Source organism: Cryptomeria japonica, chromosome 9 (assembly GCF_030272615.1).
Source record: "Cryptomeria japonica chromosome 9, Sugi_1.0, whole genome shotgun sequence".
NCBI lineage: Eukaryota > Viridiplantae > Streptophyta > Pinopsida > Cupressales > Cupressaceae > Cryptomeria > Cryptomeria japonica.
In genome coordinates this window covers 140,022,034-140,035,976 of record NC_081413.1, presented here as the reverse complement: position 1 = coordinate 140,035,976, position 13,943 = coordinate 140,022,034, and the positions used below count along the sequence as shown (strand labels likewise).

General features: G+C 35.5%; 1 protein-coding gene across 2 annotated transcripts in view; it reads right to left on the bottom strand.

The window, feature by feature from the left end:
- The window catches only part of LOC131060230 (kinesin-like protein KIN-7L), a 142,449-nt gene extending 139,042 nt beyond the window's left edge, over positions 1-3,407 (bottom strand). For both annotated transcript variants that reach the window (XM_057993403.2, XM_057993404.2), the window contains exons 1-2: positions 2,836-3,407; positions 2,527-2,616 (exon numbers count right to left, since the gene is read on the bottom strand). In XM_057993403.2, the coding sequence (XP_057849386.2) occupies positions 2,527-2,616; positions 2,836-2,980 (235 nt within the window). In that variant the 5' untranslated portion in view covers positions 2,981-3,407. The remainder of the gene's footprint in view (positions 1-2,526; positions 2,617-2,835) is intronic.
- Positions 3,408-13,943: the final 10,536 nt, after the last annotated feature.

The following is a 13,943-nucleotide window of genomic DNA, read 5'->3' as shown; positions in this document are numbered from 1 at the left end:
CAAATTGCAAACACTCTAAGCAAGTCTCTAAGCCTAGACAAGTTTGTAAAATTTAGGGGGCAACTGTAGTTAGTAGAATAACCATTAAGGGAAGGTATTGAAGTAATATTGTTATATTTAGCTATAATGGTCATTAAGTTGTTTAGTTTCTTTTTAGTAAGTTTTTTTTCTTTGTTTCAGTTCTCAATCATTCCTATTATGGAAAGATCTTGTAATTTTCTGTATTTGAGAAGTTTCCTCTCCTTGTATATTAAGCAGTGTTCCACGGGCATTGGGGACGGGGGGACGAGGGGGACGCGTTTCCGGGACGAGGGAACCAAGGGCCTAAGTTTGGGGACAGCGGGGGGACGGCGGTAGGGGGGTGGCGGGGTGGTGGTACTGATATAGTTATACATATACATATAGTACTTGAAAAACTAGTTTTGAAAAGATGTATGACAGTATTACAGTGTAAGAATTACATTTCAAATGAGACTATAGGAAATTTGAAATACTAAATCTAAATACCAAGATTTCTAAGTTGTGTTGTTATATGGAGCCTAATCAGACTCGGAGGTTAGATTTTCCCTACTTCAATCGGCGCAGTTTCCCCCTATATTTTTCAACGGGGGTTTGGGGGCAGCGCCCCCAAGTTGGGGTCAAGGGGCATCGCCCCTTGCAAGGTCAAGGGGCAGCGCGTTCCCTGTCGCGATACAAGGCGGGGTCGAGGGGCAGCGCCCCGCAAGGCCAAAAATACTTTTATTATTTTCTAAAGGCGTCGTGTGTTATTTTTCTATTGGCCCACGTCCAATTAGAGTTACCCCTTAACCCTCAAAAAACTTAAAAAGTCACTTTTTTATTAAATTTTAATTTTAAACATTGCATATACGTGGGAGCGATAGGAGACGTCTGGGCATCCCCCCGTCCATGGAGAGACGTCTGCACATCTCTCGAAGGACAGGGAGACGCCCAAATGTCTCCCAAGGAGACGTGGAGGCGTCTCCCTGTCTCTCTGGGAGACGCCCAGACGTCTCCACGTCTCCCTGGGAGACGCGGGGACGCGGGGACGTCTCCGCGTCCCGGCGGCACTTGGGTGGCAGTGGTAGGACAGCGGGGGACGTCGCATCCCCATCCCCCCGTCCCCGAGACGTTTCTGACAAGGGGACGCGTCCCCGTGGAACAATGATATTAAGCAATTACCATTTCAATCATTCGAGTTGTTTCATGTACTTAACCCTAAGAGAAGGCTTCTCTTCACATAAATTATATGCTAGATGAGAATAAACAAGAGTTGACAATTTCCCCATATCATTTCTATTTTACCTACTTTCAAATTTAACTGCATAGAAGCATTGTTAATACACAAAAAATACATTACAGCAAAATATGTCTAGTTAAATATAAGGGCGTGGAATCCTCTTGCTGATTACAGAATTAAGGATATTTGATTTGTACTCTTTGCAAGGTAGATTGCAAATCCTCCTGTGATTAGGCGCGTTCCCCCAATTATCTGGATTCTGAATCACCTACCTCTAGTCATCTTTATATATCCATTACAAAAAAGCCTTTTCACAGCCAAGTTTCAAATTAAACAGTTGCTTAGAAATTCAGTTAAAATTTACCTCTCAACTCACCAGATGCAAATTAATGAGATGCTTGATGTTCAACTTTATTTTATTCTTCTCCTGTATTTATAATCTTATCATTACATCAGGTCAACACCCATTACCTCATTTATTGCATTCACAATATTTCATTTCTGACAGCATGGATGTTGTAAGTTGTAGATGCAGTAATTTGATTAAAATAACCATGCAGCTCAATAGCTTTGTATTTGGTGTGCATCATAAGGTTCTTGGTTACAAACCAATTAAGCACGAGATAGTGTGTAGAAATATCTACCATTACGAAATCAATTTTTACAAATCAACTTCAAAAGAAAACAAGTACTCTCTTAGTGAACAAGAGATTTCTACACCTATAACATAAATTTATAAGAGCCTATGAAGAAAACTGCATATCTAAATTTTATCAAGATCTATGATCACACTCTCTGACCCTTTTGTCTCACAATCCTAATGAAAGATCACTGAGTATGACCTGAAATGTCGATGAAATGACAGTTTTCCAAGCACTTTATTTTAAATTTTTAACAGCAGTCGCATAAAACTCATATTGAGTAGAGATTTCTGGATTCAACTGTATCAGTGTAAATCATTGGGCACAAAGTACACAGTTATAAAATAGCTTATTGCACTTACATCCAGAACTCTCAGCCAAAATACAGCGCTCCAAACACACCCTAAAAGATTTACAGTAGTCCTTGACAGTATTCCTATGACCGCAGTGTAAAGTAATCCCTAATTTTCCATGCATAATATAAGGTTCTTTAAAAATGTATAGCACGTTGAAATGGAACAAAGCTAGTACTCTCCGAATTTCTCGAAAACGATGGAGTATAAAAATCTAAGAAGCCAATGTTCGGTTCAAAATCAGCTTATAAATGTGTGTCTTGCCTTTAAGCTTTAAAAATGTCGGAGATCTTACCATTAAAGCCATTAACGGCTGCCTCAATGAGGTCCTTTGTGTGAACCCCGTAAATGCTTCTGTTTTTTGAGTCGTATCCGAAAACATGATCTGCCAAATATTGAATGTCACAATCTTTCTTCAGTTTCTAGGTGAATTTAAAATAAATATATATATATATATATATATATATATATATATATATATATATATATATATGCTAATTCCAGAAATACTTATACATACCAAAAGCATAAGAATAACCGAAGATTGGCAACTGGGCGATTTTAAAAAATAAAAATCTGCACGTCCAGACATGATAATACTTACCGAATGCATAAGAATAGCCAGATATTGGAGTCCCTAGAGCATTATGAAGCGAAATTTGGTTGTCTTCCACCCTCCAATAGTTTCCTTTCACTGGTTCCTCTTTTGTCGGAGGTCGAACCCGCACCGCCACGCAAATCCTCTCCATTTTTCACTAACCAAAGAACTTCAGAAATGTGGGTAAAATTTCGACAACCCTCGCACGTATGTGTCAAAGCCGCTTGATTGCTTCGAATCAAAATGAATGCCAGTCTTCCGAAAATAATTCAGAAACCACTTCTTCTGCAAGAATTTCTAAGAAATGTTCAGATTGAGCTGCATTTCGGTGCTTAGCAAACATTGACTAGGGTTTGAAGGATTATAAGTGTTGGAATTTATGGTTTGACAGATGCAGCAAAGTGCAGCGCAGAGGACGAAGAATATAAAAAGAACGGATGATGTATTTCAAATTTTGACGCAGCCTTAAAGTGCCCGCCTTAATTTTCAAACTCAAAAGTTAGTGCTATGCATTGAAACTGTTACAAAAGGTACAGATAATCCAGCTATGGTCCCATTAGTGGGGAAGTGGTTTCTAGGAACTACTTCAGAAAAAATAGCTTCAAAAATTACGATATTTTATTGTAATATACTAAAAGTAATTTTTTTAAAGATAACTTAAATCTAATTTGTACTTTTTAATTATATGGAGATGAAAAAAAATCTTTAAATTCGTAGGAAATTCGTAATAATTCTAGTTCATGTATCACAAGAGAATAGGGACTTCAATGTCTTAAAACAAAATTATATTTAATTACTCAACTTCAAGGGCTAGCCTTACGTGTGAAATGGATTGTTCATGCCCTTTTTATTAATAAAGCCTAGAAGATTCTTCTTCATCATTATATTTCTTCAAGTCACTTGATCAATAGACCTACCTAGAAGGGGATGGGGTTTCAAACCCTTCTCTTAAAAAAGGATGTTGTTCATATCAAGGGCATTTTTGTTGTCTGGAGCATTTGTTGTGCTTGGGAAGTTGTTAAGACTTGGCTATGCCAAGAGGGGTCTAATATTTGAGATGACCTCTTCCTTAATCAACATAATCTGGGGTGGTCTCCTTTTCTGTAGAATTAAGGTCTCCATCAAGACTAGCTATCAAGGGTTAAGGCCTTATGATTTCAAAAAAAAGGCATCCAATGTCCTCGAGATTTATTCATCAAAACTTCTATGAGTCGTGTATCCCAAGATCAAAAGATATTTGATACAATTATGGGGGTCATCCCTATTGATATGGTGTGTGTTTATCTACAAGGCCTTGGTGGAAAGATTCGAGGTGGAGGTATCACTTTTGGGTGGGGCCTTTTGAGGACAATGGCATGTCAACAAATGCTACTCCCAAGTGACCTATTGTTGATTCTTCAAATTGGTTCCCTCAACTAACTTTGGCAATTTCTCTAACTCACACTAATGCTCAAGATAAAGACAAAGACATGAATGGAGGTTGAGATATCCCTATCATTGAACTTCCAACTTCGTTGATGTATAGGGTAGGCTGAGTGATTGGAACCCTTTATCTAGACTCTAGTGCTACTATGCTCACAACTTAACAACTTTGTTTAATAAATATTTTATTCCATGACCAACCTCATATAACTTTAGGGGTGTTGTATGCAGAAAATTGTGAATGTAAACTAAAGAGACTAAAAAGATAAACTAAACAATCAACAAACACGTATTTTGACCACACTCAAGATTAGGGTGCTAAGAAGGAAGAAAACTAGATAAACAAAATAAAGCTAATTAAAGTTCAAACTCTATATTCCTCCTTTGATTTGATAGTCCCCTAATTTGATGCATGCTTGCTATATGGTAGATACTTGAGTATGCTCCATGATAGTGAATGCAAGATGGATAAGCTAAAATGAGATGTGCAGACGTATAAATTTGACCACCTACCTTTTTAAATATTCAATATTTATTTAAACCGCATCCCCCTGTTAATTAAATCTTATTTAATTAATTTCCTCATTTTTCATCTATTTGGTTAATTCAATTATTTAATTTATTTAATTAAATTCATCTAAGCCCTTTCTAGCCTTTAATTAAATAAATCGCTTTAATTAAGTAAATCTCCCTTTCAACATTTTAATTAAATTTACATTTAATTAAATTGATCCTTGCATATAAATAAAGCAAAATTATTTATAAAATCCCCCCACTTGTATTTATGCAAGTTGCATATATTTTTGGTTGAAATTTTTTTTTTTTTTAAATTAAAATCCTATTTCTCCCACTTGCCCCTTCCTACATTTCCCACTTGCCTCCTAAGCATTCTTCTAGAACCTATCTAATCTCAATCACTTAGCCTTAACTCCTCCAATCATATCACATCCTTAAATTTGAGGAGGTCACTTCTCAAATTTAGAAGAAAGTCTTCTAAATGCAGTAAAGACTTTATTTCTTCAACAAGTTAACTTGTTGAGTTCCCTAAATTTGTAAGGACTCTTACAAATTTGTCCCCAAAGTCCTCTTAACCATTAATGGTTAATCCAACTTCTCCTCATGATTAGAGACTTTCTCTCTAACTTAACCCTCATCTAACTCAGGGGTCTCATCAAGCACTCATGGCTTTGACCCTAGTTACCCCATCTAACCCTTGCACAAGAGTTTGCCCCTTGGGTAAAAGCTTTATCCAATGGAATACCCTAACGTCACCATAACCCAACCTTCTAAGGTGACCTTCATGACTTCTCAGGCATGTAGTACCTCTCGCATCTCCTCTCAAGCCACCTCTTGTTGACAATTGTCACCATTTCATTGGTGAAAATTGTAAACATGGATTGAGTGACTTCCAATCCTAGCTATTGAACTAAGATTATTCAATCTTAACCATCCATTGCCCTATTCCCTCTATAAATAGAGCTCACATTCTTCATTCTCTGTATCCAAGTTTTATGCATCTACATTATAGTCTAATTGTGTCAAGAATTTTAGCCTCTCTTTGTTAGAATAACATTGTAGCATTTAGGAGCATTTCATATCATAGCATATCCATGTTAGTATATCATGTTAGTGTGGTTTGTTAATATCTTTATTTTATCATTATCTTCATCCTAGCTTAATATCATAGTTTGAACATATCGTATAGACCTTAGAATGCATTCATGTATATAGATCGAAATATCACTTGTTCGTGGAGTTGGCATTTGCTCAATGATCTGAGAGCAAAACATTGACTTTAGGGATCCTATGTGATAGAGAACAATGAGACATATCTTGGAGAAGTTAAACTAGTTTAAATTAATTAATCTTTGTACTCAAAAGTCTCATTTGTATGTTGGTCCTTTGATCTCGATGTTGATATTCTGATCACCACAAATTCTAGCACACAAGATGCATAGATGGTTGCTAAATGGATGCGAATGTGCAAAAGGTGAGTGAACATTTCTACATTACGAGGGTATGAAAATGAAAGTGGATGGATTGTGAAGGAAAATGAGGGGTTTAAATAGGCTTTAATGAGAGACTGGGGGGCGTGAGAATGAGACACATGTCCCTGAGAAGGTCAAGTGTCATGGATGAGAATGACATGTGTCATTGGAAGGAATAATGTGTGTCCCTTAGGACACATGCCCATTCGGGAATGAGACACCCAAATTGGAAGGTTCTATTCCAAAAGAGATTACAAAAGAGGGAAATTTCCATGTTATAGGATCTTTAGGATATTTTCCCACATTTTAGGAGATTTTCCACAAATTCAAAGACATTTCCCAAATTTTAGGAAATTGAGATATTTTGGGAATGTGCACACATATGGCAAGGGCTAAGGGATAAGATTGACTAAAACCCATGGTTAGATAGGCAAATTAGTCTAGAGTAAGGGTTAGATAGGGGTTAGAGCAGGAGACATGTGGGGGAATTATATTAATTAATTAATGAGATAATTTGAGAGGAAAAAGTCAACATGAAGTAAATAATCAAATTGCATAATTTGACATATTTAATAGAAGAAGAATCAAATTCACTCAATTAATTGATTTTAATTGCCAATTAATTAATCAAAAGAAGACTATAACATATGTATATGTATATGTATGTGTGTGTGTGTGTGTGTTGTAGATCGAGAAAATATCAAACCGACGACATAATCTGAAAAGAAAATAACAAACATTATTATCAACTATGTTGGCCTATATTGATCCTACCAATAAAGACACTACCCCAATTACTCCATGCATTTTAATTAAACTAACATAGTATCCATCTTTTTTATATAATATATATCTTACAATTAAAATTGGTAGGTCATGTGTAAACTTTGTTAGTGGACTAATCCGGTTAAACTTCTCCATCTAGATTTGTGGCAATGTAAACAACCTATGTGTAATCTCATTCTTACTCTTTATTTGTTGTACGTTATGGTTTGTCATTAGTCACAACTTTCTGTAGTTTTAGGGTCATAAATGTGTAGAATCCTCAACAATCTCAGTTTCATCCTGTAGCACTCCTTTATTGGCCAATAGATCAGTCACCTTATTGGCCTCTCTATATACATGTGTAATAGTTGCATTCTCAAGTTATTCAAGGCAACTCCCTATCTTCTCCACCCAATGTTTTGGTTTCTAATTTTGAACTCGATTTTTACTAATAGCATTGATACAAACTTGTGAGTCCCTCTCAATATCCATGTTAACCAATCCTTTCACTTCACAAAACTCAAAAACCCCAAGCTAATGCTTCCAAATTTGCTTCATTGTAAGTCGTAACACCCAATTTTCTAGATAATGTCCATGAGCAATCTCCCTTTTTTGCTTTTTATGATACAACCAACATCGGCTTGTCCTAGGTTCCCCTTTCCTACATCATCAAAGTTAATTTTGTATCTAACAATCTCTAATACCGTCCACTTGGCCTCATGTCTATTGTTGTTTTTACTTGAAATGTTCCCTAAGAGAGACTTTAACCTTCCCCTTTTTTTTGAATTTCGTTATCCCATTTGGTGAAATGAGAATTAGTCCTAGTTCTTGAAATCATAATGCCTTTTTCATACATGCCCTCCTCGATTGTCCTAATAACTTCCTCCAACTTTAGACTTTGTTAGAAAAAAATCCTCATGTTTTGATCCTATAACTATCAAACTACCATCAAGGAGCAATAGTTTAGATATCACTACATGTAGCACTTTACCTCCTTTGAGGCCAACTAGATATGAACTAAAAGAGATGCTTTTGTAAACTACCATGGAGGAGTAATAGTTTAGATATCACCCCATGTAGCACTTTCCCTCCTTCAAGGCCAACTAGATATGAACTAAAAAAGATCTTTTTTTTCCTTGCAGAGGACCATCCAACCAAACGCATCAATTAGTCCTAACATAGAGAAGAAAAGGAACATTCAAGCAATAAATGATCAGGTGTTTCTTCATCCTCAAAACATAAGTGACATGTCAACCACATTGCATAATCTATCTCTTCTTAATATTGGCCTATGAAGAGTCGTCCACTTAATGGCACCAATCTTGGGGAGAACACTCTTATGAAAAAAAAAATTATTTGGCCAACCCATATCATTCCGTCACATCTTCTATATTGTACAACCCAACTTGACTATATAGTTGTTTGTTTTTTAGCGACACTAAATCATTTGTCATCCTCATCAAACAACATGATCGTTATGATCGTTATTCGTTGAAGTGCTTCTATTAGAATCATTTTCACATCCTCAAGAATGGGAATCCACGTCTATCCATTCAAAACATTCTCCAACACTCACTGTCATTCTCGTAATGTAAGTGTTTGAACCACAATTAGCCAAAGAAAAAAGATGAATGATAGGGACTTCATCGTTCCACGAATCAATCCAAAATTTTACCTTTTTAAACCAGTGCATACCGTCCACGAAAAATGTTTTGTAATAATTTTCCTACTTTTCCTATATAAATTTACACATCATCGATCCACTATTAGTGTTGACCAAAGTTAGTATTTGGCTCGAATCATTATCATCGAGATATTTTTTGGGTATAATTTTGCACCATAATTATTAGGTTCCTCGTACATTTTCCACAATAGTTTGGCCCCTAGTGCCATGTTTTGCATTTCCATTTCCCTCCATCTAGCTCCACCTAAGTTCTTAGGAAGGCAAGTTGTGTTCTAGTGTAACAGAGGTATTATCTTCTTGTCCTTAGATCATTCCTTTAATACTCCTTCATATATAACTTTATGTGTTTGAGATATCTTTACTTGTCATCTTGAAACATGACATAACTGAAATTGGAATAGTTGCTAACATTGATATAATCTTAAGATTTGATCAAGGACTACCACTTACTTTTCATGCTATCACCTTATTTGTGTAATTGTTTAATGCATCTTCCCAATGCAATATTATACACATCCCCAAGAATAGAGGATCACCAAAGTACTTGGAGGGTACAACCGAAATAGAAAACCAAGTAAATTTGCCATCTTCCTCTAAACCACTTATTAAGAATCAAGAATATGACCTGAAGAGGAAGAATAGTTGTCTAATCCTACTTAATAACTTCAGTGAATCGTGGCTTATTGAATCCAATTCATAAGCAACTTTAAATCCATTCCATAACTTTTCCTCCCTAAGCTGTCAAAAATAGTGACCCGTCACTTCAACCATAATCACAAATAAAAATGATGATATTGGATCCCTTTGCCTCAAACCATTAGTGGCCTAAAAGAATTTGTGCATGGAAATGTTGACAATCATCGAATATTGGGTGTTAAAATACATGAATTGTTATCTCCAACAAACAGTCATTAAAACTAAACTTTCACATCATAACCACCAAGAAATCCAATCAAGTCCTATGATATGATATACTAACATCTAGTTTAGTAAACATACCTTTAATCCTTTTCAATGTGATGGTGTGTAGTGTTTTAGAGGTTACTATAATATTGTCTTGAAATGATATCTCTACCCAGTGGTAAAACCATTATGTTATTCCAAGATAATTTTCACCAATGTCAATTTTCATTTGTTTGTTAACGCCTTGGCCCTAATCTCGTATATATTATTACAAAGTAATATTGGCACGCATTTAGCACAGGTCATAAAATTGATCTTTTTTGGAATCAAGACAACAATAGTATTATTGATATTTTTAACAAGCTTTCACCTCTTTCAAATGTCTTTATCCAACTTTCATACTTCAAAGCCAACAAAATTTCAACACACTTGGGTAAAATTTAGTTGGAAACCTTTCCGGACAAGGGGTTTTCTCTAGGTGCAACTAAAATATTGCTAATCTAATCTCCTCCACTGAGAATGGAACATTCAACATTTTGTTAACCTCTTCACTAATTCATTCTTCAATGTTAGATAAAATTGAATCATCCCAACCATCATGTTGCGTATCGCAATTAGCCAAGAGATATAAAAAATATCTAGCCTCTTTATATTTAATAAAAAATATGTCAAGCAATAGCATCCCATCAACCAACTTAACACTATCTACCCAATTAAATCTTGTCGTGCCCTCGTAGAAGCTTGGAAGAATTGGGTATTAACATCCTGAGCCTGCAACCAATTTTCTCTAGCTTTACTCTACCAATATGTTTATTCCTTGGTCAAGGGTTTAGCATGTCATGCTTATAATTTTATTTTGTTTTTATATTCATCTATAAAAATTTAAAACTTAATAATTTTTTCATTATGCAACTCTAATTTCATGTCTCCATTCTTCTTTTCTTGAAAAATATTCTTCGAACTCTTTGTTCTAAAATTTGAGTTTATTTTGATATAATTTAATCTTATCATAAATTGGATGATGATAGTGTTTATGTGGTTGCAACTTCCAACTACAAATATTTGAGTTTTCCTTTAAGCGTAGGATCATACTACCACATGTTTTCGAACTTAAAGAATCCTTTTACTGGTCTTTCACTCAAGTGCACCTCAAAGGTTACTGGAAAGCAATCAAAGATAGAGGTTGTAAAACACTATAATCTAATATGTATGTATCTCTCATCCACAATCCTTCACTTACATTGGATTATGTGTACAAGTTGTTATTTGGAGCGTAGTCTACTACTAAGGAGTTTTTGATGAAATTTATAAAATCAATCATAATCTTATTAGCCCTATTTGTTATCCTAGTCTTCCCTAGAGGACCTGCTTGAGTGTATACTCTTAGCAGCTTATCCAATTGACAGCGTATTTTCATCACAAAACTGCCGATTTGACCTAGAAGACACAAATTCACATTTTTGGACACAAACGCGTTTTCCTGACATAAATGGGCATTTATTACTCTACCTAACATGCATTTATGACAACAATTAATGCGGCAAAGTACAAGGATGTTTTGCGGTACTTACTGGCTCTCCTGCCTCTGCTGGCCTCTGAAATTGGCGAACGCAATCGAATCTGTGAGCCATTGCCATCGCTGCTGACTGTTACTGCTCTATCTCGCTCTGCACTTTGATCTCTTGAAGGTGTGGATGACAATGAGGATGTATTCCCCTCGTGATCTATCTTATAGACTACCCTAGCCATAGTCTCTTGTGTCAGTCTTCGTTATCCCGTGACTTTGTCACTTTATCTAGTCAGTCCATTCTAGCCTTTCTTTCTTATCGAGAGATTGTCTGTGATCTTTCCAGACATTTTCATCCAATCTCTCGAGGGGGCATATCATTCCCATCTTGGGGCAACTCTGTATCGGTTCATCTTATCTTCTTTGAAACAACGCGACAAGCCACATTGTCTCAAAGAGGGGCAAAATGTAAACACCCAAAATTGTCCAGTCTAATTATCTAAGCTTAATTCTTCTATTAATTAAATAAATCTTTATTTATTTAATTAATTCATTTATCCTCTTCTAGCCTTATTTCTCATTTAAATAAATACATTTATTTATTTAAATTATCATTTTCCTAAATTAAATAAATATCTTATTTATTTAATTGATCCCACTTCTTCTATTAATTAAATAAATATTTATTTATTTAATTAATTTATTAGCTTTTTATACCCATGACATGTCATTCATCTTTTAATTCATACACTACCTACCCCTTTCATTATTTTATTATTTTCTCTACCTACCCTCTAATCATAGCTGACCTCCTTTTACACCTCTCAATCTTATCCCTCCATTTCATATAGTGTCTTCTATATAAGGAGATGCTTTCTTCATTATCAAACCCCCCCGTTGACTACTTGACTACACTACGCTTTTGAACATAGGCGATCCTACTTGCAACCACATTTCGTTCTTTGTTGAGCTCTTGTGCACATAAAATCTGAGAGCAAATATATCAAGCAAGATCAATGAAGATAGGAAGAATGGAGATCCAAACCCTATTGGACATGTGATGGTATAATCTTTGTGATTTCATTTGATTTGCATTGTCTTAGGTAATCTTCATATGTTATGGTGGATCTTTGTTGTTGTTAGGCTAGGGTTTTGTGGTTGAATTCATTTAGCCTTTCAATATCGTTATTATTGTTATCCATTTTCACCATATACATTTTGGCACGCCCGGTGGGACATGTATTTTTGTTAGATCTGTGTTTTTTTGCAGATTTTTCTAACCCTATATTGTTGTTTTGTAAAACAATTTGGAGAATAATCTTGTGCAGCTAGGGTTTTGGACACAAAATCAAGATCTTGGAGAGATTTGATCATATCTCACAAACGGCTTGGAAATTTTGCACCAATTTTTTTTTGCAGGTTGAAAAAAGTATCAGGAGCTTTCAATCCAAAATTTAGATTTTTTGGAGCATATTTTCATTTTCTATGAATTTTTTATGATTTTTCATTAAAAAAAATTAATTTTGAGAGCAAATGAGATAATTTTTTGGATTTTCTTACATTTTTTGAAATCTCTCATAATTATACACAGGATCTGTTCTTTGTGATTTTAAATTTGATGCAAAATCATTCCTCAAAAATCAGATCTTTGAAAATTAGGGTTTTGCATTATTTTACTCATATCTCACAAACTGCTTGGATTTGTTGCGGAAATTTTTTTATGCAGGTTTGGAAGACCATCAGGACTCTCCAGTAAAAATTTCAGATTTTTTGGATCGACTTTGCATTTTATATGAATTTTTTGTGATTTTTCATAAAAAATTAATTTTTGGAGCAAATTAGCAAATTTTTTGGATTTTCTTACATTTATGGAAATCTCTTGAAATTTTACAGGTGGTCTTTTTTATATGCTGAATTAGATCTTTGAATTGGTCAACAAAATGCATTGTTGAAGGCCCCTATTTCACAAAGTCTTTTGGATCTAAAATTTACCTAACTTGTGTGCTTGCAGGAAGGGGTGATTACTTCAAACAATCCAAACTACTAATAAATCTTTGTTGCAGGTCCTTGGCAAGGGTTTTTAGATTTTTATTATGTGCCTTGTTTTCATAGACTAGCAAACACTTCAATTGGTGCACTAAAATTGAATCATTGTCTTTTGTGTCTTGAGCAATAGGCTCTTTTTGTTTAATCTTTAGAGGGTCTGTCTTCCCATGTGGTCATTAGGACTACTAGTGAGAAGAGAACGACCCAAGTGGTAGCAAGGCAAACCCACCTCTTCCAAACCACTATAAACAATTGTATTCATGGTGAAAACTATGGATAACGTGTGCTGATTAGTTCATACCGACACTATGTCTCCCCATAAACCTGTTTGATCAAATTTATTTGATCAGTTGTAGGGCGTAACCCCTACCGGCTGGGAGCCTTCTGTATTTACAGATCTGAAAGTGCTGCATGTATGGCCACATGAGCGGATGCCCTTACTAGCACCTTTTTTGTTTTAGAAGCCAAAATCATTCTAGTTGTTGAGGCAGCAGGTCGGACCTCTGGTAGCGGCCCACACACATACAGTTCTTAGTAGAGATACAAAGTTCGCCACAGGGAGTTTTTGTGGGGACTGATGCTTGGCTGACCCGAGAAGTGAGTGTCGAGGGTGGAGCCAGTGAGGTCAAGCATCTAAGTATCCGCTCTGAATAGCGTAGCCTCGGGGGTAAAACCTCATGTGGGATCAACAACTATTGTCTTAGCCAGCCATAAGAATTGTGCTTGACTTATTTTACACATTCAAAACATTCAAGACCAAACAACAAAACATTGTGTCTTTTGTGTCTTCAAGTGTATG